Raw genomic sequence first — 25,854 nt, 5'->3', positions numbered from 1 at the left:
CAACGCGCGTTGAGCGCTCATCTAGTCTCGCTTACTATGCGCTTGCTAGTAGCTTGCCAAATACTTAATCACCTCATCTAAACTAATACTCTGAACTTACCATCAACAGAGGGCGAGAATACGCCGTACATCACGCAACCGCAACCGAAAATCACACGGTATCCGCCATGGCCTACTCCGCCGAACTTCGCCTCGCCTTGCGCGCCGTACATCGGGCGTCTCTGCTCACCAAATCCGTTCTCCGCAGTCTTTCCAATAACGTGTCTGCAGAGACAAAGGCAGACGACAGTCCCGTTACGATCGCGGATTTTGCCGCCCAAGCTCTCCTCATCTCCGCTTTGCATGCCGCCTACCCCACAGATGCGTTTCTGGGCGAGGAGAGCGCTGACGCATTGCGTCAAAACGAGGCACTTGGTGACCGTGTTTGGCAGCTTGTGCAACAGGCGAAGAACGAGGCTCATGCAGGTGGCGCCGAGAGTGGTAAAGGAGACGGAAAATCGGTGCAGGACGAGGAATTAGCTTCCCCGAAGACTAAAGAAGAGATGTTTGAGCTTATCGATCGGGGAGGTAAAGGAGAAATCACCAGAAGAGGCCGAGTATGGGTCATGGACCCCGTAGATGGCACAGCGACGTTCATGCAGGGCCAACAGTACGCTGTTTGCCTTTGTTTGCTCGTTGATGGCGTGCAACAAGTTGGGGTAATTGCTTGCCCTAACCTCGCATATCCTATCCAAGGAACTCTCGGCGAAACTTCAATCCACGAAGACCGCGTTGACAAAGATGGCTTCGGCGTCGTACTATCCGCCGTCAAGGGACAAGGAACCTTTATCCGTTCTATGAACGCTTCTACCTCCGCCGGACTAGGAGAACCCCGACACGTAGATTTGACCACTCTACCTCAAAAGAAGCCATCAGAACTGAATTTCGTCGAAGCAACACTAGGCAAGACATCACTCTCCCAACCTGAACACAATGCCGTCGCTACCTCGCTCGGTGCTCAATGGCCAGGCACGATTCTTTGGTCTCAGCAAATGAAATACGTAGCTCTTACCCTTGGTGCTACAGACGTCATGGTGCGCATCCCCAAGACCCTGGACCGCTTTACTTATATTTGGGACCACGCGGGCGGCCACCTCCTTTTCCAAGAAGCGGGCGGAGTTATTAGTGACTTTAAAGGCGAACAAATCGACTTTGCAAACGGACGAAAGATCACAGGACAGAGGAACTGGGGTATGATCGCTTGTATGCCTGGGCTATTTGAGGAGGTCGGGAAGGCGGTAAAGGAGGTGCTGAAGAAGAGGGATGGTTAAGCTGGGGCCGTGCATGAGGTGTGGGGTGATGTCTTCGACGTCGACATGCCGGTTGCGTGGACACTCGAACAGTATCATGTCATGTCCGCGGCACATCGGTACGATCCTGTTGATCGGTCAGTCGGCATGTCGTTCGGGATGATCATGACAGTACAGCCTGATGTCAGACAAGAAATTTTGAAAACGTAGTGTGATGGTACACAAAAGATCCAAGTAGCATCACCGGACGGCAACATGCTACGGGTTCACAAAATGTGGGGTAAAGCACAAAGACAAAAAAAAGCGGAGTAAAAAAAAACGACGACACGATGACATGAGTCTCAGCTGAGCAAAAGTGGTTTCGTGTGTTCATCATCTACTGCATGCTGTCTCAGGGGTGGTACAGTACGGTATAGGGAACACGGAATATGCCTGAAAGCATTTATGCATAATTGCGGGTCTTTTGGTTTATGGGATCTGCGAGACTAAGGTGGACAACATGTACAGGATGGTATTTATTACACGACATCCTCGGTATAGGTGGTACCACAGCGGAATCAAGTCCGAAGCCAACTGAATCAGTCCGCTTGCTAGAGGGGTCCATGTCCATTGTTCATGTTGTGCAATACTTCCACTCCTCGTAATGAATGCATGCACACGCATGCTATGCTTGTGCAACCACTCTGTTCATGCGTTCATCCGTCCATGGACGTACCCAGCCGCTGTTCGTAATACCCGTGGTCTATGATGCGCCGCCGCCGTTCTTTCGGAATGATACCTTCTCTACTGCGACATTTTCGTTGCCCTCGGCGTCTTTGCGTAGTTGGTACACGTACAGTACGAGAACATCGCCTTGGACCTACTCTCTAGTTAGCTTGACATCCTCATCATCCTCTGATGCTACCCCTTGCCTGTGCGACAAGTTCAGGGTAAACTCACATCCATCAACACAAAACTTGGCGTGGGATCCTCATCCTCAGTCCACCACCCCGTGCACATAGCACCTGTCGCACTCCCTGGGTTGACAAAGAACTTGCCCTCCATCTCATACGCCTCGAACTTGTGTGTGCCGCCCCATAGCAAGACATCGACATCCATCTGCCGTGCCGCTATTAGCAAACTATCGCCATCGCCGGGTGGTATAATAGTGTGGCCATGTGTAAAGCCTATGCGTAAACTTCCATGTGTGACGACTTTTGATAAGGCGAGATTGGGTGCTTCAACGTCGAAGTCACCTTTTACGATTTGTAGGTCGGGTGCGATAGCGCGCAGGAATTCGTAGGTTTCGCGGTCGGTTATGTTTCCCAGGCAGAGGATTTGGCCAATTTTTCCGGGTGCGAGAAGTTTTTTAAACTGTAAACTGGTGTAAGCGCATGCGCGTGTAGGTCTGTGAGAGACAGGGTACGGTTGTAGCGGGTCTTGATGGTGGTGATGAATGTAATAGAGGTGGGGTAAAGCGTACCTTTGCCGGTATATCCTATGTAGCCTGTAAGTTTGTGAGGTCTAGCATCGTGCAGATTTGGTATCGGAACATACTGAAGCTCGGTCTGGTATGAAGAGGTCGCCCAGGACCAGCACCAGTCGCGAAGCCATTGCAGCGGCGCAGTTGTGTTTGTATGCGCGCAGACTACACTGGGAGAATCTTAAATGTATACAGAACAAGACAAAGTGGCTTCGCAAGTAAGACGGAGATATATTGGAGGCTTGCGGGGATGTTGCGCGAGCTGGAGGTGGATGTTGGGGAAGCTATGGTGTCACTGGGCGGGCCCAGGTGGCAGAACCGCGAGCTTGGCAGGGACACCTGGGCTCGACATCGCAACGCTTCTCTACCAATCATGACTTCGGACGACCACTTTGCCCTTTCTCAAACCCAAGGACGCGACGGACAAACAATATACGTTGAATTTCTCGACCTTTATTCGGTTCCTGGGAGTGGGATTATTTAAACTGCTGAAGAGAACTTGTGATTCATATCAAAAACGTACATTGTGTGTCCGAACCCAAATTTGGGACCGCCAATCATCTTGATCTCTCTCTCGTTTTCTAGCTGATTTCTCCACACTATCTTTTGTTTCCAAGGACATAACGTTCTGTTAATAACTAGACATTATTAGAGTCGTCTAGTTTTCTGGCTTCTGACCGAAGCCTTATACTCGTGGAAATGTATTTTACCATTTTCAATCTTCGTGATCTGGAAGCAAGAGATGCTTCCAGGAAAGAGGCTGAGCACAACTCTTCCTGGCTGATTGCTTTATTTCACAGATTACCTTGATCCTGGTTTGGATTGGCAGTGTCGAAGTAGTTCCGCACTGGTTAATGAGCTGAGTTTGCGTTGGAGTCTTAGAACAACACTTCAAATAGCCCGATACGCCGGCCGATGTAGTACAGCTGCCGCCACCATGCGGCTGTGATATGACTGGTGTCAAAACTCATATTTTGCCAACACACAGAAAGGCTGCCTAGGTACTGCTTACTGCTTACTTTGAACTGACCTGCACAATCGGCAGAGACGAACGTTGTGGTGAATGGGTCACTGGCGTGTAAATCCCGTCGTGTAGATGAGCCTAATCCAAATTACGCATAGATAATGCCTACGAGCTTGCAGAATATGTTCTTTCGTACTGTCTTGTTAAGATGAAATAATTTAGGTGTGAAGTAATGCTTGTAACTTTGGATCTTGTGTCGACCCTGCTGCTGCCATCATGATCACATCGCAAGATGGATTTTGGATGCCACAAAAAGGCCTAGTCACGAACAGCTCTGCGACCGCAGTTTTCGAGGGTCCCATCCCTCACAATAATATACAGCTCGTCGGATGGGAGTACGGCAGATGGTGTGGGTGCTACCAAGCTCAATCGCGAGCATTACCAGTGTTATTGCTATTGTATGCAAAGGACGAAGCTCAAGGGAGAAAAGGAGAAGCCTTACTAAAGTTGATATTGAAACGGCCATAGTCTTTCCAAGAGTGACAGATATACCAGACAATGCAGCGGAAATTTTGTAAGTAGTCAATCTTTGAAGGGTGTTGTACGACCCGGTCTTAGTCGCTGCCCAATAGCGGTGGTTGTCACAAATGTACCCAAAATCATGAGGTTCATACCGCTGTGGCAAAATGCGTTAGCTACTCGCTTAAGAAAAGCCAGGTATGTGTCTGAGATGAGATGCTCAACAGGTGGAGGGTTCGAGATTCGGAAAATTGAAAGCAGTTATCCATGGGATTCATCGGTTTCTCCCTGGTTGTGAGTTCATGAGACAGTACGATTCGGGTGACCATTAATGAGAGTGGGAGACGTCAGATGAGCTATACCAATTGCATGGTGAATCCACGTCTCCACAGACTCCAAACATGGCACCACGCAAGGTTGATTGCCAGATCTGAAATCAGTTGATGCAAGGTGGTTGAGAAGAACAGTGATACAAGATATAACGTTTAAATGTCGAAACAGCAATGTTACATAAGAACCTGCACAGCATCGTTAATGTACGTGTGAAGTTCCGATCTCGCCCAGTCTCATCCTCTCGATTTTGTAGCTCACATTAACGAGCTATGCCTACTTCCCTTATATAACGATAGAGCTCTGATCTTTGATAATGTCTTTCCCATCGTCACCGTACCAACCAAGGAGGTGAGCGACATACTCTCCAGCTAGACCCAGACTGATCGCACCGCCGGTAAACCATGCACCGTTTACGAACCACCACCAACAGTTCTTGACCTCTTTCAGCTTCACTCGCCGGATCATGGTGCCTAGGGTGATTGCTGCTCCTCCAACTGATCCGACGAAGAAGACAGGTCCTAATCCTGCTGCGACTCCTGTAGCGGATAGTAGGCCGAGCTGAACAACAGCTAGACCCGACAACACCATCTTAGTTTCCTTTTCGTGTTTGAGCGCAATGCTCTTGATGCCAGCCTTGACATCATCCTTGATGTCCATGTGTGCGTAGATCATGTCGTACAGAACCGTCCACGCAACGTTACTAGCGTAAAGGCAAGCTACTGCTGTAAGCGCTGCTTGGTTCGCCATAAGATCGACCCCAAGAGCTGGGAAACCCATCATCGCACCCCAGGAGAATGTAAGACCCAGAACGAACTGAGGATAGTACGTTACCCTTTTCGCCAAAGGATAGAGCGTAACGAGAATGAGTGACGGTGTCGCGTACCAAAAGCATTCGAACGGGAGTGATAAAAGAACGGCCAGACCAGTCATAAGTTGTCCTCCGAGGAAGACGATAGCTTGCTGAGGTGTAATCGCTCTCCTAGCAATTGGACGCAATCGCGTTCGTTCGACATGAGGATCGAGGTTTCGGTCCCAAAGGTCGTTGATCGTACACCCAGCACCTCTCATAACAAGAGCTCCTGTGAAGAAGAGGGCCGTTGTGCTGAGAACCGCAGATGGTGTAGCGAGTGGGGTAGCCATAGTTGCAGCAAGAAGTGTGCTGAACATACAAGGAAAAAAGAGATAGTATGTGCCGACCGGGTTGTGCAACCTCATCAGCTCACCATATGGAACAGCTTTCTGAGGCAGATAGGATAGGAAGCCTGTGGTAGGTGGTTTATAGTCGGGAAGTGGCTTCGATTGTCCATCTTGTTGAGCTGTCGCTGTTGTTGACCTTGATTGTAAATATCCCTGATTCGATAGAAACGACTTGACAAGCTGAGTAGGTTGCGGACGATAGCTCGCAAGGGATAGAGATGTTGATAATTGCCGTTGTCTGCAAGCAGAGGGGAAAGTAGTATGGAACCTAACGAATTGCCGACACACAGCCACGGACCGCGCGGTATGTAGCGGTAGCAACGCCATTTTCCGTGTTTTAGGCGGTCAGAAGCGTATGTGACTTCGCATACAAAGACACGCGAATAACTTGTTTCCTGTTCGCTGTATTGTCGTGTGGGATTCCAGTTTTCAAGGTCCTATCTTGAGCATAACAAGGCCCATGTAAGTGCAAGTTAGATCTCTAACTCAGAAAATTAGTTCTGTCACTGTCGTGTGCTGATTCGGATCATCCGGATTGGTGAGAATGAGTGCCCAGGTGGGGAAAGCGAAAGTTGAACCGTTCGCGCTAACTCTCGACAACACGTGACAGCTTCCGGCCGCTCAGAACATCGTACCCTCGGTCGCGTCCACATTCCGATAGCCCACCTCGCTGCCCAAACAATTACGACTCCCATTTTTTGCGGCACTCGCTCCTTGAGTGACCGCGACCACACGCCCGAGCTTATATGTCCCAATATCTTTCGTTTGCAAGTACGACGACGCCGCGGAAGTGTTCCCTGTCCCTGCAACCAACCCCACACCTAGTGCGCGACTTCTGGGTGGGTAGCCGGTGGAGAGCGCGATGCCGGCTGTGCGCCCCAGAGCCTCCTTCGAACCAATACCTCCCGACTTCGATGTGCGCACGTTCGTGGAGAATGCGGACAATTTCCAATATGTCGACCGCATTTCATATGAGATGATCGCGAATAACGGCATCGAAGCCTTTGAGAAGCTAGTTCTGCTACATGTAATAATAGGCGGCAAACCTCTTGTAATCGACGGCTTCGAGGAGGTTCTGGATCCCTGGACTTTCACGCCTTCGTGGCTGCGCGACAATCACGGTGATAAAAGTGGGTGCACTTCAAGGCAACGTTTGGCGCGCAAAGCTAACAGATGTGTAGTCGAGAACGCGCGCAATCTGTCGACTAAAGAGAATATCTCTCTTACGATGAAGCACTACCTCAAGCATATGACGAAACTTACCGAGCAATTCTTCGACGGCCCAGACGTATACCGCGATAAAGCGAAGCAGCGAATATATCTGAAGGACATCGATTGCCCTCAAGTATGGCATGATAAACTGAAAGAGCACATCCCGTCGGGATTGTTCTATCTCAACGAGAGCATGGGTGAACCTGGCGGTCCTGGCGCGATGGACGAAATTGGTGGTCGCAAAAGGCGAGGGATTGGACGGGCTGGAGATCTCATGAGCAGCCTGCCACCAGATATGCGCGCGGAGAACCTCATGTGCTATATCGGCCACGAAGGCACCTATACTCCATCTCATCGAGAGATGTGTGCTTCCCTCGGTCAGAATATCATGGTCAATGCTTCAGGCAGCATCAGCGACGACGGCAAACAGGAGCGCCCTGGGTCATCCATCTGGTTCATGACAGAAAGCAAGGACCGCCATGTTGTCTCGGAGTATTGGCTTTCAGTACTAGGCCATGACATAGAAGTGGAAAACCATTTTGCGCAGCTCATCGCCTGGAAGAAAGCCCCATTCCAGACTTATGTCGTGGAGCAACGGCCGGGCGACTTTATTCTCATCCCACCGCTGGCACCGCACCAAGTATGGAATCGCGGCACTCGGACTATGAAGATCGCCTGGAATCGCACCACCGTTGAAACCCTGGAACTCGCGCTGAACGAAGCATTGCCCAACTCCCGAGTTGTCTGCAGGGACGAGCAATACAAGAACAAGGCCATTATCTACTACACTCTCGTGAAATACTCTAATCTTATCAAGTCTGCTCGCGCTCAAGTTGAAGCAGGAGGCGAACAGGCAGTTGCGATTCAATGCTCTGTCAGAATAAAGCAAGTCCAGAAAGACTTCAAGAAGCTCTTCGATCTATACAAAATTATACTGCTATCCGAGATGTTTGCACAAGATTCACGAGAACACTCAGAATTTCTCCCCTATGACAGCAACGTAACTTGTGCGTATTGTAGATGCAACATCTTCAACCGCTTCCTTAGCTGCAAATCGTGCAATAATCTATTCAGTTCTGAGATCGAGGAACCATACGACATTTGCATGGACTGCTATTGTATGGGCCGAAGCTGTAGATGTCAATCAGGGTATGTATGGGTTGAGCAGTGGAAGTGGATGGACCTCATTCACAAATACGAGGAGTGGCGCGCTCAAATTATCGACATTGACGGTTACGTCCATGAAAAATCTCCGCTCCCATTACAAGAAGAGCGAAGGTATCTCGGCAAGAAGACGTTGGCTCAGGTCTGTCAAGAACAACTGCGAGTGCGGCCATTTGTGGATATAAAGAATCCGCAACACGAGACTTTATCTGACGATGATGAACCTGTGGTTGACGAATACGGCAACGTCAAGAAGAGTGCGAACAAGAAGTCGAAACAGTGGCTCTCAAAGAACAAGTCCTGCCATTTCTGTCTTCATCGACACCCGAAATGGAAGATGGCATTGTGCTCGAGCTGCGACCTGGCCTATTGTTACGGCACGCTGTTCCGAGCGCACGATTCTATGCCGGTAAATATCATGGAAGCTTTCAACTGGAAGTGTCCACATTGTAGGAGGGTTTGCAACACAGGCGCTTGCCGACGTGACCCTCGACAACATCCATACGAGCCCAAAGGAACTTTACTAGGTCACGATACCAAAAAAGTAGCAGATCCACGCTCAGTAGAGTGTCTCGTCGATTTCAGTGTCTCGAATCTGAACTGGTTGCGAGAAGAGGAAGGTATGGCACAGAGTGCGATGCACCGAAGAATGCAGCAGGCGGAGATAGACAAAATGGCGGATCCTTCCCTCGATGCGCGATTTGTTGAAGACGAGGACCACAATTACACTCGATACGGCATCACCTACTCTCCCATGGAGGATGGGAACGGCGTTACTAATGACAACGGTGATGGTGGCGCGAGCGGTGCTTCACACTACCACGATCTCGATATGGATGGGGAAATCACTCGTTTGGGTCAGAAGCGTGGTCGTGAAGAAGATGAAGAAGTAGAGGGTAACCACCAGAAAAAGACCAAGGCAAAGAAGCAGAAGAATAAGGACGATGACGCTCAACCCTTACAACCAAAGAACGCACCTGGCAAGCAATATCAAAAAGAGGTACAGAGGAAGTTGCTTGAGGACGCTAAACGCCAAGACAGATTCATCTTGGTCGCCGCAAAGATGAAGGGCAGATCAAAGGTAGTGAAGCTATCACTGGCTACTGGCCATCTTGACCGGATTCGTCAAAGACCAGTTCCTGAGTGCGCACCAGTCATACAACAGGGTACTCCAGAGCAAGTTGATGTGTCTGGTGATATGCGATCCATCCTCCAATCCGATGTTGTACCAAAATCGAATACCCTGAAGAATGTGGCTGAGAAAGAGAAGGATGCGAAAATATACCGCGTTCGTGTAGAAGAGGACGATGCGTACTCCACGCGCAAGCGCAATCCGGAAATCAGCGGCTCTGCGAAACCTGGCAGGCCTCGTGGCTCCAGACGGTTTGAAGAGATCAGACTCGATTCAGACTCGGAGTTTGGTGGCGAGGATGACAAACCTGAATACACTGGTCGCCCACGTGGTCGCGTATCAAATTGGTTGGCACGGAGGAATGAAGGTGAGGACGATCTGCCCACTGAACTGCCGACCGACTTCAGAGATCGAGCTGTAAGGCCCAACCGAGAGAAAGACCGAGAGCGAAGCCGCATGTACAACGAGCGCCGAAAATCCATCCCAGCAAGACCGAAAGCTGGAATCGGGCTTACTGGCCCATCATCAAAGAACCCGGAACCGAACGGCGTTGATGACATCTCTGAGCATGTTTGTGACCAAGATGATGGCGTTTACAAAAAGGACGACCAGTCTAGTGAAGCATTTGCTCTCGCACAACAAGCTGCTGGTGCTACCCTGGAAGCCCAGCATCAAGAGGAGGAGGCAAGGGCTCGTGCTGAAGCTGAAGCTAGAGAAGTCGAAGAAAATTTACGAGCGAAGATGGCGCTGTTCTCCAAATTGGATGACGACCAGTTGATGGACAACTTCCTCGGTGATCTGCCCGCTGACGATGAGCCACTTGAAGAAGAGAAGCGATCGGTGGACAAGACACCAGAGCTTGTCCGTACAGGGCCACCGCCAACGACCAATTCTATCTTGAGTGGGGTCAAAGGAAAGAAGATCAAAATCGTCGGACCAGCCTCCAAGAGGAACGGCAACGGACCAAGCAAGGTCACAACGACGACAATTATCACTGCGCCGGCATCGAAGTTTTCTGCCATTAATAGGAAGCCCCAGGCCATCAATGTGTCGGATACGGAGAGCGAGGATGAGATCCCAGCGAGTGCGCCAGCTGCGAAGAAGCCCGTTGGTAGACCCCCAGGTCGTCCTTCGATGGTCCCTACGCGAGGTTCCAGTTCTGGGAAGCGCAGTCGTGGACGTCCCAGAAAAACGATGTAGATGTTGACTAGCCAGGCGTTTGGAGCTCGCATCATATGGCGCTACTTGTTTTTTTTAGTTGTATATCAATGTTTCTTTAGCAAGGCGTGGTTGGCAATTCTATGGGCATTTTCTCGGAGTTGCTAAGTGGGACGGATGTCTCGATGATTTGTTTTTCATGTTTAGAGATGAAGCATCGGAAATTAATTCTGAAGTGAAGAGTTGTAGAGTAGCTGCTTTCAAGGCACATAAACGATAACAATGATACTCACTACATTCGAATGTTTCTGGAACGGTTGTGAGCCAGCTGTTCAACTCGCGATATATTCACGTGATCTCGTGTCGACGTTCCAAACGCGTCTTGCCAACTCCACTCTGGTTCCACCTCCATCTTCACAACCCCAATCTTACCACAACGCCCAAGATGCAGCCACTCCACATCAAGAATATCACCCCCGATGCCTTCAGTGACGTTTTGTCACGATACCCTGCAATGGTACCCGAGAAGCTACGCGACCTAGACGCGCAACGCTATGACACCATTCCTGCGGCAGTAGCTGCAATGGAGGGTGAAAAACACTTGACAAAGGATCAAGTTGAGAAACTTGTTGAGTGGAAACTGTACGCATCACAAATCCATGTGAGATTAGTTAGAGTAATAGTAAGGCAGGAAACACGGAACGTTTCGTCCCGCCTTGTTAAGCCTGGTCCAAAGCAACACACCCGAGGTAATTGAAGATACGACAAAAAAGGCCTGCGCAGTATTATGGAAGAGCAAAAAGTCCCACCCAGACGCCATTCCTGCGCTAAAGATCCTTGTGGGGCTGAAGGGTGTAGGTCCAGCAACCGCATCTCTGCTTCTCTCCGTTCTCCAGCCTGCGGAAATTCCGTTCTTTTCCGATGAACTATTTCGATGGTGCGTTTGGGATGAGGAAGTAGGAGGTGCAAAAGAAGGCAAAGGCTGGCAGAGGAAGATCAGGTATAATCTCAAGGAGTATGATATGTTGCTTGAGCGCGTGAAGAAACTAGGACCGAGACTGCGTCAAGAGCTTGGACAGAAGGATACTACAGCAAGCGCGATGGATATTGAGAGAGTAGCTTGGGTTTTGGGGAAGGAAGGCGTTGACGTTGGTGTGCAGGATGATGAAGGTGTGGATGAAGGAACGCAGGTGGACGAGAAAAAGGAGAAGCATGAAGACGAGAAAGAAAAGAAGGAGGAGTGGGAGCAGGACGTACCAGCAACGAAAGAGAACGATGGTGACGAGGAAAAGGTGAAGAAGTTGGCGGCAAAGAAGGGCGTGAAGCGCAAAGCATCTGAAGCAAAACAACCTACTGAAGGTACTCGCAGAAGTATGAGAACGAGAAAGTAGTCCTATGTCAAAATATTTCATCAGCTTCTCCGTGGAGAACAACTACGGACGTAAACTTCACAGGCGTCACTATCTAGGTAGACTCCGGCACCTAACATGAGCCATGCATACTAGTCCCGATTGTTCATATCTCTGTACTCTCGTACTATCTTATCATTACCACAATTATCCTGTCACCGTTGTTCCTCCTCACAATCTCTTGCGAATTCGTCACACCGATGCCGCTTACCATCGGTCTTCAACCTTCTCTAACCGTCACCAAGAAACCCATATCCGACTCTGCAGCTCAATTTCCATCACAACATCTCACACCGTTCGACGAAGTTTACATTCAGCCTTATAGCTCACCCCCTCTATTTCGATGCATGTCCCTGTGCACCGCAACCGAGACACACTCGTCTGATCGGTGTGACGCCCGTATTTCATGCATAAGGGAATCAGCGCTGCGGCATAAGACAGAAGGGAGAAGGAAAAGACGAGCGACTTGGTATTTGTGCCTACAGAAGTTTCTCTCACAGCGAACCATGTCGTGAACTTCCTGGTTCAATGTGATGTAAGAAGCCGCCCCTTGTACGATCTAGTGGTGAAGAATACCCCGTATGCCGGAGATGAAGATGACAGGTCTGGGGATTGTGTTACGTGAGATGTGTGATGTGAGATTTGTGAAATGTAATATTCGGCGTGAAACGACACGAGCGAAGTATGTCATGCATGAAGAGGGGTCCTGCCACGCGAGGAGTTGCGGGGAAATCAGGGTCTAGGGTAAAATGGGCAAGGATTTGCAGTGGAAGTGAGAGACTGTGATGGGATGTGATGGGATGTGATGAGATTAGGCGGCAACATGAAATCGTCTTAGTGTCTTGTAGAGTCGGAGTTCGGAGCGTGCCGAAGATACGTTTCTACTGGTTGATCTCGTAAAAGTAATCATGCCATGGGTTTCAAGGTCGCCGACTCGGATATAATGTAGTGAATGCAGAGCTACTACCGATGATGATGTGTGAAGACCTTCGCTGACAGTTGTTCGCGCTGTTCTTCCTGTGATAGTGATTGATGCTGGCATTACATTGCGGTGGTTACGAGAGATCATAGTTCGCTCTTCTATGTTGTATCCGAAGAAACTTGTTGTATACTATCTGCAGAGCGTGCGTCAAACGAACCCACGCGGAGCAAAGCTCACTCAGTGATAGCACTTCAAACACACCATCATCTAACATACCTATGGAAGCCTTTCCCTCACATCCAAATTGATCTGTACCCGTCGCCGACCTCAGACAGATCAGCCTCCGTCCGTAATCTGTAATCCGTGATCCGCATCTTCCCTCCTCATTCCATTATTTCCGAACACTCGCCTACTGCTCACCTTACTCAATATCCCTCAGATTGACCGTTCTGCACCTACCTCCAAGTACAGAAATTTATGCGCCCCAACGTGTCCCTCCGTCCACACCTTTTCCGTCTAAGGCCCAATCTCGGATCCGGCAACCTAAGCGAACGGGAAATGAGGGAGGGAACTCCGAACCCAGTCTCTTGGTACAGGAAGATGATGCAATTATGTATGGTGTTCAGTCTCGCTGGATTGGTTTACCTGTACGTGGTGAATTGCACATGAACCTGTTCTTGCCGATGTGTTGGGAAGTGATCCCGCAGCTCGCTCTAAGTGGTGTACACGGCATATCAAAAACGATACCAACCATGAATCCCTCCAATAGGTATTCCTCAGGTCTATTCACCAGACGGCCTAAGCCCCGTGAATCCACGGTCGCGCGCCAGCCACCAGCGATACTGCACCACTGCACCTCACTTCGCTTACCACCACGACGTCCAAGTTCCATGCAAACAACAAGACTAGTTAGTGCGGTCCTGCGCGTCAATTTAGCCTTAGTCCCAATCGAGCCCCCTTCCGTCCCCAGCATGCTCCGCGTTAGTGACGAAAGAAAGTCGATTGCCCGCCCTGGCCATATCGCATTTCCCCAGTTTCCCCCCCAGCTTACTTTGCCATGCTAGCGACGCAGAAAATCGCATTGCGCCAACAACATGTGCATGTGAATCTTTGGCTAGCTTTGTTGTAATCGGTGAGAAGTCTGCAGGTCGCTTCTTCCAGAAAAATCCGCATGCTGCAGTAACACCGATGCCTGCATACTGTACAGTTGCGAAAAGAAAAGCTTGGAATGTTATGCAGGTAAGCAGACCCCCGATCCATACACCTGCATGCATGCAGGTTCGCGATCGGCGATCGGTACTCTTAATGATGTTTCAACTTCGGTAAAGTTTTGGTGAGGAAATTTGATGACCATTTCGGGGCTTGCAATGCAATGACAGGAACTCCGGGTAAGGCGGCTGTCGAAAGCGATATGTTTGTACTACAACAACTCGGTAGTATGTGATCTGGTGTGAATATTGTTGGGAGATTAAGCAAATGCAGATATTTAGAGACGGAGCGATGTTGGAAATTGACTTTTATTATGGACAATTACTGGGGGTTACTGGGATCGCAGTTGTGGTTTGTCAATATGGTGGAGATGCGATGCATGGCAAACGAGGTGTGGAGAATGTGCACCATCACTTAACGAGATGAAGATCACCTTCACATTAGTCAAGTTGAACACGACCAGGCAACATGCCTGTTGATGCATTATACTACACGGCTTGATGGAACAGCCAAACATGCTATCAAAGACACCTCAAGAAAAAGCAGAGAGTAGTAAGTAATAGCCTATAGCAGAGCAGTCCAAACCACTCCATCCATCATGCAAGAAAATGTGTCCAGTTCCCATTGTAGGTGCACCGCCACTTGCAAGAAGGCCAAACACCCTTGTTCCGCGCATTGCCCAAGAAGGTTATGTTCATCAATGATCATCAATAATTCATCCTCCGTCCTTTATCCTCAACCAGAAAGAGGCCCAAGCCACACTAGGGAAAAAGCGGAAATAGATACAGAATGGCAATAGTAGATGTTGAGAAGAGAAAGTAGAAAACGCCGTCTTTTGATAACGTTCGCCGATGCATGCAACCTAGATCCAAGCTGTGTGAGAACGCCCTGCGCCTGCCCTTAGCGGTAGTGGTAAAGTCATGTTGTTGCTTTGTAATTCGTATATGTACACACGCGTGAAACGGGAATCCAATGTATGTGTATTCGTACAGCAGTAGATCTTGGGTATCGTGTAATTGATGACGGAGATGACAGTAAAGTTGTCGGTGTACGGTGTGTGGGTGTTGTTATTGTGACTCGGCTGTCCGGTCATCGTGCGCTGGCTCTAGCTCAGGTGGAGGAACCTTCTTGACTGTCCCGTTGCTCCCACTCCGAGTTGATCGACGGCGATGAAAGCTGGCGCGAGCTAGTTCGCCATTAGACACTGAATTGCTTCGATGTGACGAAGTTGGAACTGGTGTCTTCTTCTTAGCAAAGCTCATGATTAGCTCATCATCACTGTCTTCATCTTCTTCCTCGCTCTCGATGGCATGGTCGCCATCGTAGCCATCGGCATCGTCGATGGAGGCTTCGAACTGATTGCCTGACACAGGAGAGATCCAGGAGTGCTCGTCGAACGATCCGCATGCACCTTGATTGGGGGAGCCGGGCGACGCAACCGAGGGAATTGATGGATTTGACTCAGATTGAGACATTGCAGAGAATTGATCTTCGGAAGAAGAAAGAGCCAAACCGCGGCTTGATCCACCGAGAGGGCTATTCTCAGAGGACTGATCGTTTCGGTGCCAGCTTTCTTGATCGTTCTGTTGACGGAAGGCTATCTCATCATCTGGGCTTGGAGGACATGCAGTCTGGGCAAGAGAAGAAGGAGGCCGTTGTGTAACAGAACTGGACCTCTCACGAGCTGCTGATTGTTCTACCCCGAGTCTACGGCGGTACTCATCCTTGGCACGGTCAAAACGGTCCTCCGACTTTTCTCGTGCAATCGAAGTAGGACTGGAAGGTCTGGAAGGCCTTTGGTCACCAGTTTCAAGCAGCTGCGATGATCGCCTGGAGTCGGGCGCCATAGCAAGACTAGGACCAACATCAAGGTTATTGATAGCTGCCCAGTTTCTATGAAGGCGTGACGATAGTGATGACAGTGAAGATTGCCGCGACGAGGGATCAAGACGTCCAAAAGATGGAGCCTCCGAATGACTAGGCGATGAGCTTCGAGCAATAGGAGACAAGTCTCTCAGGGCGTCAGGTTGATTGACTTGACCGGAAGCACACGTGGTGCTAATTGCCAGGCTTGGCACGCCATGGGCATCGTCGTCTCCGCCAACAAGCCTATCGATTGACCTCGCGCGGCTATGCTCTTTTGGGGGCTTCAACTTGTCTTTGCTTCTCATGCTGTTAACGACACGCCGAGGCAGACCTCCGAAGAGGCCTCCCAACTGTGAGCCACCAGGTGTGTCTAAGGCCATAGGAGTGCCAGGTAGAGCTGGAGGGAAACCAGGGGATGCTGATCGACCCGTATGTTGCAGATCCGCTTGGCGGATAGTACTTATGGAAGACAGGGCGCGGTCTTGCATTTGGGGTCGCTGCAGGCCCTCAAGGTTCTGTGCAGGCGATGCAGTACGGGAGTTGGGGCTATCGAAGTACTTTGACCGTTCTCTTGCCTCTGGGCTTGCTGTAACACTGTGAGAGAGTGGATGTTCTGCTTCACGCGAGCGTGTCAAAATCTCCAAGATAGCGCCGGGTGCTAGGCTACCACGTCGACCCTCATATGGCCGGGCATCTTGACTGATGGTACTGCTCGAAGAGTTTGCGCTGATGCTTGGGGGTGCATCCTGATTCGTAGCTGAGCTCTGTGCGCGCCGTCTTGAACCCGAACTGCGCGTTGTGAAACCTTTGACAAACTCTGAAGTTTTCTTAGCTGCGGAGCGAAGGCGGTCGACAAAGCCAATAGGAACGACGGCCTCCTCGACATCTTCTTTGGAAATCTGGATCCTTCTTCCGTCGTAGGACTTGCTAGGATCCGTCTCTTCAGCCCACGAGATGTGGTTGGGAATACCAGATAGTAGCCACGGGTGGCGCTTGATTTCTGGTATGGTAATGCGGCGACGCGCGTCCTTGATCAGCAGTCGTCGGAGCAGGTCGCGGAGGTTTTCATCAACCTCTTCGTACTCGAGGTCGTGCGGTGCTCTCTTGCTGCTCATCATCGGCTGATTATTGCGTCCGTGTGAATTGGGCCGTGAGTTTGATTGCTCAGCGACAGGCTTCAACCGGTACCTGGGGATGTAGGGCTCATCTTCGCTGATGACCTTCATCAAAGTGAAGGTGTTGGTATCGTGAAAAGGCACACGACCATAGATGAGGCAGTACAGCGTGACGCCAAGGGCCCAGATGTCGATTCCGCCGTCGATGAGGGGAGTCTCCGCATCAATCTCTGTACGGCAGAGCTCAGGAGCATAGAAAGCTGGGGTACCAACTGTCTTTGCCAGTTCAATAGCTTCGTCAACCTCTTGATAGTCAGACTCGGAGTGTTCGCCATTGCTTTCGTCTGTCTTTTGCCGTCCCAGGTAGGACACACCAAAGTCGGAGATCTTGATGCGATGCTCCCTGGTTACGAGAAGGTTGGCAGGCTTGATGTCACGATGGATGACGTTTTGATAGTGTAGGTATTCAATGCCCAGCACAGTGTCTTTGAAGGCTTCCCAGGCAGCGTGGATGGTCATTAAGGGGACGTAGTTGAAGTGCTCAGGGATCTCTTCGCCAGGGTCGGTCAGACGAGACGAGGAGCTGCCAGCAACGCTCGGTACGCGACCTCGGCTGAGCTCGGTGTCGTATGGACCGTACATAGTCCCCTCGAGCCCATCAGCCCACGAGTTGTTCACTGGCTCAGGCGATCGGAAAGCAGTCTCCATGTGGTCTTCATGATGACTTGCGGGATCTTGTCGCTCGCGGAAATGCACACGGCTCAGCGGACGCTCATCTTCGCGGTGGGATGCCACCGAACTGCGTCCGTTCTCAGAGTACTCGTCTTCCGAGTCGGTTGCAAATTCCAGGCTCCATGGCTGGTTGGAGGAACCGTCTTTCCGACGAATGTGTGCCTCCCTGGCCATGCGACGTTGCTGACGGGCGAGCTTCTGGTGAGCGATACGGATGATCCTTTCGTCTTCCAGTGCTGCACTGTCATTGTCGAAGATGCCTTCAGACTCACGCTTGAAGCGACGCCATTCGACGAGGCAGATCTCCCTAGCACCCTCGGTCCTCCACTTGACCTCGCCCAACTCAACGTGCTCAAGGACGATATAGACCTTCTTCTTAGCTGGGTCGTCGATGACTTCGAGCAAGCTGACGATGTTGGGGTGACGGGCCTTTTTGAGAATGGCTATCTCGCGCTTGATCTTGTCTTCATGGCTGTTGTTCTTGCCGAGGCGTCGACGCTTGGAATAGCGGTCGACGATCTTGATGGCGACATATCGGCCGTGGACCAGGTCCTTGCCCAGCTTGACCTTGCCATGGACACCTCGACCGAGCTCGTCGATGATCTCGTACTGATTGACGATCTTGCGTCCAGAAACGGGGTCGGCCTGGACATCGGCAATGTGGGTCTCCTTGGGCGCTTGCCTGTGGGTATGGTGGAGCCATGGCGTGGAATAGGTGCCGTCGTCGGGCTGATCGGGCTCCTGGGAGGGGCGTCGGTTGGTAGGGTTGAAGAGGCCGGGGCTGCTCACAGGAGAGTTGCCAACGGTGCGTGGAGCCGACTCCATGATGTCCCTGTAGTGTTCGTGGGAGAGGCCAAAGGCGCCCAGGCTGGACAGCGAGTTGGCGGCCGAGTGTGCGGGATGGGAGCTGCGGGAGCGCACAATGGGCGGGACATGGGGCTGGGGGTATTGCTGCAGGTGAAGAGCGGCATAGGACTGGTTGGGGTAGACTGGCCCATCGCGCTGGTGTGAAGGGAGGGCGTGGGTGTAGGGGTGGACGGGGCGGATGGGGTCTACCGAGTTGGCTCGTACAGTCACGTTGCTGGCCGTGGATGCACTCGAGAGGTCTCGCATAAAGGCAGGGCGGTCGGGGTGTGGTGTCGACGAGTGCGAGGCTTCGTTGACGGTGGTGAGGGAGGCCTGTGAAGCATGTGCGCTCGTGCTGGGTGAGGGGTTGGTTGAGGCGGGCGTGTCGCGGGGAAGGGGCGACGAGTAGATTCGGAGGGGTTGCGGAGAGAAGTACGAGGGCTCAGGGTCGAGGGTGTGAATCTGCGATAAGAGACTGGCGTTGAGGGCGTCTGGGACGGAAGGCACCTCGGAGCGGGGCGTGCAGTCGTTCTCGTCGTCGACAGGCACCGTGGCCCCTCGGTCTGCATGGCCTTGACTCGGCGTCGACTCGCCATGCTGCTGCTGCTGCTGCTCCTCTTCTCTTCCTTCGACCGGTGCCTTTGGTATTGCAGCGGCGGCGGCGTCTGGGGTCTGGTAGCACACAGATGACGCTGGCGACGATTGCGCCTCGTCGTCCCGCCGTTCCCCTTCCGCTGTCAGGTCCGCATTCGGGTCGACCATGGCAACCACACAGCTCAGGACGTGTCAGGTCAGCGGAGGCGTGCAACCATGCCAGCCCTTCTACGGTTTGTCGAGGCGCAGTTGGCGGGCGGATAGTCTCATGTCGCGTTGGGCTAGAGGGTGGTGGTGGTGTCACGGCCAGGACAATGGCGCCCGTGTGCACTGAGATTCAATGTCGGCGTCGATGGGCGTGGTAGGGCAGGTTGTGATGGTAGCAGTGGGCCGGGTGGTGGGCTCAACGGCTCGATATGGATTTGGTTGAGAGACACGATCGGCTCACTTGCGCTTTTCCCTAAGCGGCGATGATAATCGTGAGTATTTCGGGGCCCATTAGATGACGCTCTGAAGCGGGAGAGACACGCCGGGGCTGGCAGCAAAAGGTGGGGACGCTATTGTATCGCGCTGAGCATAGGCGAAGACGCAGATAAAGCCCGTCTGCCGTACCTACGGCGCGCTCCACGACGAAATGACGACGAGGACCAGAGGCCACAATGCGCCCGGTGGACCGATTTCTTGTTGAGCGAGCCACCAGCGACATGGCCATCTTTTTGTCTTGGGAGATCTGCCTCTCGACGGCAACCGACTAACATATGCAGGTGACAAGAACGGGTATGGCTGCATACATTAGCGTCTGCTGCCGAGCTCGAGCCCTTGCCCTCAACAACAGGTGGCGTTCGACTCCGTGAGGGGTGTGGTTCGTTTGTTCAACCAAACTCCCTCTACTCAGCACCATGTGCCTGTATCCCAGCTGCGCCCGCGCAGGGGTTGCCTTTGCCGCGTCCGCTTCTGTCGCCATGCGTCGCAGAGGCCATGCATCAGGCATTAGATGATGAAGCGCGATAAGCACCCTGGACAAACTCCATCATAGCACATCGCTCTTAACGGACCCTCTCCAGCTTACAAGCCTTTCCCCAGATTTACCCTCGCACATGCTCAGGTACTCTCTTTTTTGCTTCTTCGTTCCCGTGCATAATCAACATGTTACGTCAAATCTCACGCTATCTCTGCGTCGCTGGCGGGCTGACTGGCAATTGGCGCACACACGTATCGTCATTGTTGGGCCGACACACACACACACTGCCACAGACGTCGTACGACGACTCTAAAGAGGCAAACTGTGGAAACAACCACATCCAGCTTACCTTTCTTTAACTGGTGCTCCATGTCTAGAGTACACGCTATGTTGTATTCTGCAAGTGGCTGCTACGCATCATCGCGAATACGTCTAGGCTGTTCTCTGGCAGCTCAGAAACGAACGAGCCTCCTTCGCAAACTCCCCCCTCTCATGCCACGATAGCGCTCCAGACCGCCTGCAGACACCGGCAAATTATCAATAATCAACTATCGTGAGATTCGCGGCTCCGTACGTGCACAGTCGCACGGCGGTGCATGCTGCAAAGGGCCAGCACAGATGAAGCCGAGTCTAGGCGCCGTCCGTCTCCTCAGCAATCATCGTGAAAGTCCTAATACGGTAAGGCACGCAGCATCAATTTTCTGCACCTTGACACGCTTGAGCACGGATCCATGACAAACCGTGACTGCTTGTGCATCGCGCCAAGGAGCTAGACCACCGGCTTCGCATCCTCACCCTCTGCTGCGAATCTCATTGCACTCTGCTCGCCAACCATTGCCCCGGCTTTCCGCGTGTGCTCGTTGTTTCTTCCCTATTATCCAATGCCGACCCGCGCCGACGCTGCGAGGGACACGAATCCGAGCGGGACTGGTGCTCCACCACGAGCGCAGTCCAACAGCTATCGTGACTCGACGCTAGGCATCTTCGCCTTGCTGCTTGCCTTCCGCATCGTGAACGCACTAACTCTGCGCTCCTTTTTCCAGCCCGACGAGTTCTTCCAGTCCCTCGAGCCTGCATGGCAGCTGACTTTTGGCCCTGACAGCAATGCCTGGATCACTTGGGTAAATTCCCTTTCAAATGCTCCATCATCACCAGTTAGCTCACCATGGGCAGGAGTGGAGATCCCAATTGAGGTCGTCCCTGCATCCAGCGCTATTCGCAGCCGTCTATCGAGTCGCGGCACATCTCGCTGACCTCTGTGGCTTGAGCTTGCCTGCTAAAGCCGAACTACTCTTAGCTGCCCCGAAAGTTATCCAAGCAGTCTTTGCAGCCTTGCTTGATTGCTACACATGGAAACTTGCCGAAAAGGTTTACGGTCGTGGCAGTCGCACTGCCCTTACTACTGTACGTGACTCCCGTAACTATGATGCAGCAATGTCTGATGATTGATTCTACCTACTTCTAGCTTGCGTTGTCTGTCTGCAGCCCATGGCAGTGGTTCTGCGCAACTCGGACACTTTCCAATTGTCTTGAGACTACCATCACTTCTGTCGCTATTTACTATTGGCCTTGGCAGGGTAAGGGTAAAACGCATATTGCACACCAGGACCTCGGCTCCCTCCCAGAGTAAGTCGTGAAATCAAAACACCCTACGTCTGCTCGCCCGCCACTTTAGACTCATGCTCCTGCAGGTTGCGCCTGTCACTACTGCTGGCAGCGCTTGCGTGTATTCTCCGGCCCACCAATGCTCTCATCTGGCTGTTCGTATCCATCCCAACCTTATGGCAAGCCTCACAGCGGCTACGCTATGTGTTGGCCCGTGAAATCCTGATTTGCGGGTAAGCTTTCGCTCTCCTTGCATCCGCTGCACGTTTCTCGTCCCCATAGTGCAAAGATCCATTGTCGGGTTTGCGTTCTCTGCATCCCCGGAGGTCATCAGACCAGTATCCAACTGACGACGCTAGCTCCGCCGTCCTGGTATGCTCAGTCGCGACCGATCGGCTCTACTACAGGGTCTGGACTCTTCCGCCGCTTAGATTTCTCTATTTCAATATCGCCCAGTCGTTAGCCGTCTTCTACGGGAGGAACCGAGGCGACTATTATTTCACCGAAGGTTTGCCGTTGCTCCTCACGACATCGTTGCCGTTTGCCGCCATCGGCTTATGGCAGTCGTTGCAGGGCCCAGAGCCAGAGCCACTTGGCTCGGCCGAAAACGATAGACCGGGTAATACAGCAGCTTCTTCAAGTGAAGATGTTACTGGCGGTCGGATTCTTGCCCGTCTATCATGGACGGTGATTGCCATGACTGTTACGCTAAGTTTGATATCGCACAAGGAAGTCCGCTTTCTCTACCCGGTCCTACCTTTCCTCCACATTATTTCCGCCAGGCCACTCAGCAAGTTCCTACCTCCCCGTGCCGCACTATGGCACAAAACAGTTATCCTGTTTCTTCTAATTGCAAATATCATACTTGCTGGCTATGCGTCTCAGGTCCATCAGCGTGGAGTCATTGACGTACTCGCCTATCTCCGCCATAAACATGAAACGCGTAACAGCCTATTAGACACTCGTAGCAGTACCGGTAGCAACAGTCCTGCCGTGTCCAATACAACAGTCGGCTTCCTCATGCCCTGCCACTCCACACCCTGGCGCTCCCACCTCATCTACCCTGAAATATCCGCATGGGCTTTGACCTGCGAACCACCCATCGACATATCTCTCTCCGAGCGCTCGACCTATCTCGACGAGGCGGATGAGTTCTACATCAAACCTGGTCCGGTGGCCTGGCTCAGAGGCAATATGGAAGATGTGCAGACGATCAAGGCAAGTGGAAGTAGATCAGGCCAGCATTGGATGCGCCAGGATCCAAAGTTCAAACGCAAGTACCGGCGTGAGTGGCCGCAAAACCTCGTTTTCTTTGAACAGCTCGAAGGAACACTGAAGGAGTATCTGGAGGGGACTCGGTATCAGGAGTGTTGGAGGGGGTTCAACAGCCACTTCCATGATGATTCGAGGAGGACTGGTGATGTGGTCGTTTGGTGCTTGGATGGTGTGTGAGGTGCATCTTGAACAGTATTTCTGTATGTTTCGTACAATACTGTAATATAGTAACCATCATAGTAGTAGGATTCAGAGGGTGACCAGATGATAGATTCTCACATAATCGCTGTTCTAGATGCAACATAGAGTCAAACGTACTCTCATTCCCATCTCTCTCTGAAAAAAAGTCTTAGTTGTTTTCACTACCCGAGAATGACCACCTCATCTCTCACTCTCCAGTAATTAGTTTGTTGGAAGAGCAAAAAGGGCCGATCAATACCATTCTTCGGCGCGAGTGCTGTGTACTTGAACATAAAAACCCCCCATTACTAGATACCAAACCATCAACCATCTTAACTTTCGTCGCCAACTTGAACAGTGGAACCCCAGACCCGTATCGATACAAAGACGTTGTAATAAATATACGCATCCACAAACAATGCTGTTAGTATTCCTCCTAGCGTCCAGACGGTGACCTCATCAACCCTGCATATCCAAAAGCTTCAATTTCACCCTTGATCCCAGCATACCGGGTCCTCATATCTGGCAGGTCATTGTCAGGTACATAGATCTAGAATCCCATGATCGTCAGGGCCGGGCTGGGGTCTGGAATTTCGGAGGGTTTTTGGGAAAGGTTGTTGGAAAGAAGAAATGTGTTAGTGCTAAGCGGGGACCCGAGCACCCTCGACATTTAGAGAAAAAAAAAAGAAATACCACTGGGCATACGGGTTCCGGTGGTACCGAGATAGTCGCTGGAGATAGGGAAGAAAAAGAAAACACACTGGGCATAACAGATTTCATGGTAGCGAGACGGGGATCAGGAAAAGTCTCGATGAATCGATTGGAGCTTTCGCTTCGAGGCTTCACAGTGTGAGATGTATTACTTCTTAGGGAACATAGGAAATAACCGTTCTTTTTTATCTGGCGGTTTCTCGCCTCTACCGATACCAACAGGAACAAATAGAGTTCAAAAAGCAAAAAGACAGTCCCGATACAGACCAAAGAAACAGATCTCACTTGGAGATGTAGAAGCCATCTTCTGGTCCTCTAATTAATAATGTTTTGAGTCAAACGCCATAATCCTTTACTCGATGCTTGTTGGTGGTGATATGCCTCTTGAGCCTGGAACGCCGCGCTGAAACCTCAACATTAGCCGATATGTGATCCGACTTGCCCCAAAGACCCTTTTGGAACGCCGGAAAATGCGATATGATCAAGGAAAGTATCATGCGAGAGCGACGACCTTTGCGCTGGCGCTTGAAGTGACTGAAGCCGGGGGTGTGGGCGGTGCAACATCGATTGCAGGCGCAACCCAGCCCTCCTGGCGGGCTATCCACATGACCAAGTTGAGGTCGAAGTTTTCGAAGAATACCTCATCGAGGAAGCGAGCCTTTACACCAGCATAGGTATGGTACTCCTCGCGAATCGTCTCGGGGTCGACTCCGAGGATCCTTCGAAAGCAGGCAATGGTGCATCCTGTGCGGTGCTTGCCCTTGTTGCAATGGACGAGGATCGGGTGGTTGGTGCGATCCATAACCAGACGTAGAGCTCGTGACATTTCGCACGATTCGACGCGAACTTCGCCCTTGTTGGCCTTGATGTGGGCGTGGAAGTGCTGTATACCAGCCTCCTTCATGAAGCTCTGGTACTCTGGTGAGAGTGGCTCTGGGACCAGAGTTAGAATGGTCTTGATTCCAACATCCTTCAGGAATCCGTAGTTCTTCTCCTGGGGATAACTGCTGCGGTAGATGCAACCAGGAAGAACGGCACCGTAGTTGGAGGGAGGAATCAGGGATTGTAGGCGATCAGGAACCGAACGAATGGAGCCGGCTGGTGTGAGAGTGCCATGAGACCCTGCTGTGCAGGTCACAGAGCACTCGTGGTTTTGGGGATCCACGATGACCTTCAAGTCCTCGTGCTTGGTCTCGCCAGCATGCTGGATAAGTCCGTCGCTTGCAGCGAGCCCGAGAGAAGCAACGAATTCCCTGATCCTCTGGAATACGCTTTCCTGAGCGTTTTGGTCCTGGCTAGCAGACGTCGCGGAGTCTCCGTTTGGTAGGGACATGTTGGAAGCGCTGCAGAGCTTCAAACCCGAGTATGTAAGGAGGGTATTAAGCGTATATGTACAAGCTCTGCTTGTATTGTACCTGGACAAGTTGTCGCGTAACGTTGACAGTGCCGGTCGCTGTAGTACGGGAATGCTCGGCGGTAGGCCCTGTCGAGTGCCCTTGTGTGCGTTGAAGGTGTGGGTGTCTTAGATGGAAAAGTCCTTCGAAGACAAGAGACACGGGGGCAGAAGCCGACGTGGGCAGCCTTTTCTCTGTTAGTCAAATCATAGTACGGCAATTTGCTGGTTTTGAGGTCGATCCGTGGGCAGTCGCGCTGTGAACCAAGCATCCGGCGGTCGTGTGCACAGCGGCGAATGGAAGGGCACGCTTTGGAAATGTGGCAATTCACATAGCGATGGGCCAACACGTGCAGCTTGAATGGAGGAGTAGAAACTTACTTCGCTGTTACCGGCTGGTTACAGGACACATGTTGAGAGCGTCTTGCGTTGATGCGAAGAGGCGGCGAGGTTCATTGTGGTTGAATAGTAAGGGTGTGTACTATGGGTGAGGTGGTGTGGGCAGTAGGCGGATATTTGTGTGTCGACAACTCGGGGCGGTAGCGAAGGGACGTCAGCCGTAGTTCGCGGGGTGTGAGAAGTAGTGTGATTATAATGAAGGCTGGT

At 51.6% G+C, this 25,854-nt stretch overlaps 8 protein-coding genes across 8 annotated transcripts; 4 read left to right on the top strand and 4 right to left on the bottom strand.

The window, feature by feature from the left end:
* Positions 1-167: 167 nt before the first annotated feature.
* On the top strand, positions 168-1,310 carry ALTATR162_LOCUS10145 (uncharacterized protein; the record flags this gene model as incomplete). Its single annotated transcript, XM_043317781.1, has 1 exon — positions 168-1,310. One exon carries the CDS (start codon positions 168-170, stop codon positions 1,308-1,310), a length of 1,143 nt encoding a protein of 380 aa, XP_043173716.1.
* Positions 1,311-2,031: 721 nt separating this feature from the next.
* Positions 2,032-2,882, bottom strand: ALTATR162_LOCUS10144 (uncharacterized protein; the record flags this gene model as incomplete). Its single annotated transcript, XM_043317780.1, has 3 exons — positions 2,032-2,148; positions 2,229-2,642; positions 2,826-2,882. 3 exons carry the CDS (start codon positions 2,880-2,882, stop codon positions 2,032-2,034), a joined length of 588 nt encoding a protein of 195 aa, XP_043173715.1.
* A 1,967-nt stretch (positions 2,883-4,849) lies between these two features.
* Positions 4,850-5,707, bottom strand: ALTATR162_LOCUS10143 (uncharacterized protein; the record flags this gene model as incomplete). Its single annotated transcript, XM_043317779.1, has 1 exon — positions 4,850-5,707. The coding sequence occupies one exon, from the start codon at positions 5,705-5,707 to the stop codon at positions 4,850-4,852; it is 858 nt and encodes a 285-aa protein (XP_043173714.1).
* Positions 5,708-6,740: 1,033 nt separating this feature from the next.
* ALTATR162_LOCUS10142 (uncharacterized protein) lies at positions 6,741-10,472 on the top strand (the record flags this gene model as incomplete). Its single annotated transcript, XM_043317778.1, has 2 exons — positions 6,741-6,894; positions 6,946-10,472. 2 exons carry the CDS (start codon positions 6,741-6,743, stop codon positions 10,470-10,472), a joined length of 3,681 nt encoding a protein of 1,226 aa, XP_043173713.1.
* A 403-nt stretch (positions 10,473-10,875) lies between these two features.
* ALTATR162_LOCUS10141 (uncharacterized protein) lies at positions 10,876-11,821 on the top strand (the record flags this gene model as incomplete). The annotated part of the gene is made up of 2 exons (XM_043317777.1): positions 10,876-11,072; positions 11,122-11,821. The coding sequence occupies 2 exons, from the start codon at positions 10,876-10,878 to the stop codon at positions 11,819-11,821; spliced, it is 897 nt and encodes a 298-aa protein (XP_043173712.1).
* Positions 11,822-15,037: 3,216 nt separating this feature from the next.
* On the bottom strand, positions 15,038-19,291 carry ALTATR162_LOCUS10140 (uncharacterized protein; the record flags this gene model as incomplete). The annotated part of the gene is made up of 1 exon (XM_043317776.1): positions 15,038-19,291. The coding sequence occupies one exon, from the start codon at positions 19,289-19,291 to the stop codon at positions 15,038-15,040; it is 4,254 nt and encodes a 1,417-aa protein (XP_043173711.1).
* Positions 19,292-20,965: 1,674 nt separating this feature from the next.
* ALTATR162_LOCUS10139 (uncharacterized protein) lies at positions 20,966-23,141 on the top strand (the record flags this gene model as incomplete). Its single annotated transcript, XM_043317775.1, has 5 exons — positions 20,966-21,205; positions 21,258-21,488; positions 21,550-21,710; positions 21,776-21,922; positions 22,049-23,141. 5 exons carry the CDS (start codon positions 20,966-20,968, stop codon positions 23,139-23,141), a joined length of 1,872 nt encoding a protein of 623 aa, XP_043173710.1.
* Positions 23,142-24,348: 1,207 nt separating this feature from the next.
* On the bottom strand, positions 24,349-25,188 carry ALTATR162_LOCUS10138 (uncharacterized protein; the record flags this gene model as incomplete). Its single annotated transcript, XM_043317774.1, has 1 exon — positions 24,349-25,188. The coding sequence occupies one exon, from the start codon at positions 25,186-25,188 to the stop codon at positions 24,349-24,351; it is 840 nt and encodes a 279-aa protein (XP_043173709.1).
* Positions 25,189-25,854: the final 666 nt, after the last annotated feature.

The sequence above is a fragment of the Alternaria atra genome, assembly GCF_907166805.1.
Source record: "Alternaria atra isolate CS162 genome assembly, contig: 32, whole genome shotgun sequence".
NCBI classification, from domain to species: Eukaryota; Fungi; Ascomycota; class Dothideomycetes; order Pleosporales; family Pleosporaceae; genus Alternaria; species Alternaria atra.
Note: the sequence above shows the minus strand (reverse complement) of the source record. Positions and strands in the feature narration are given on the sequence as shown.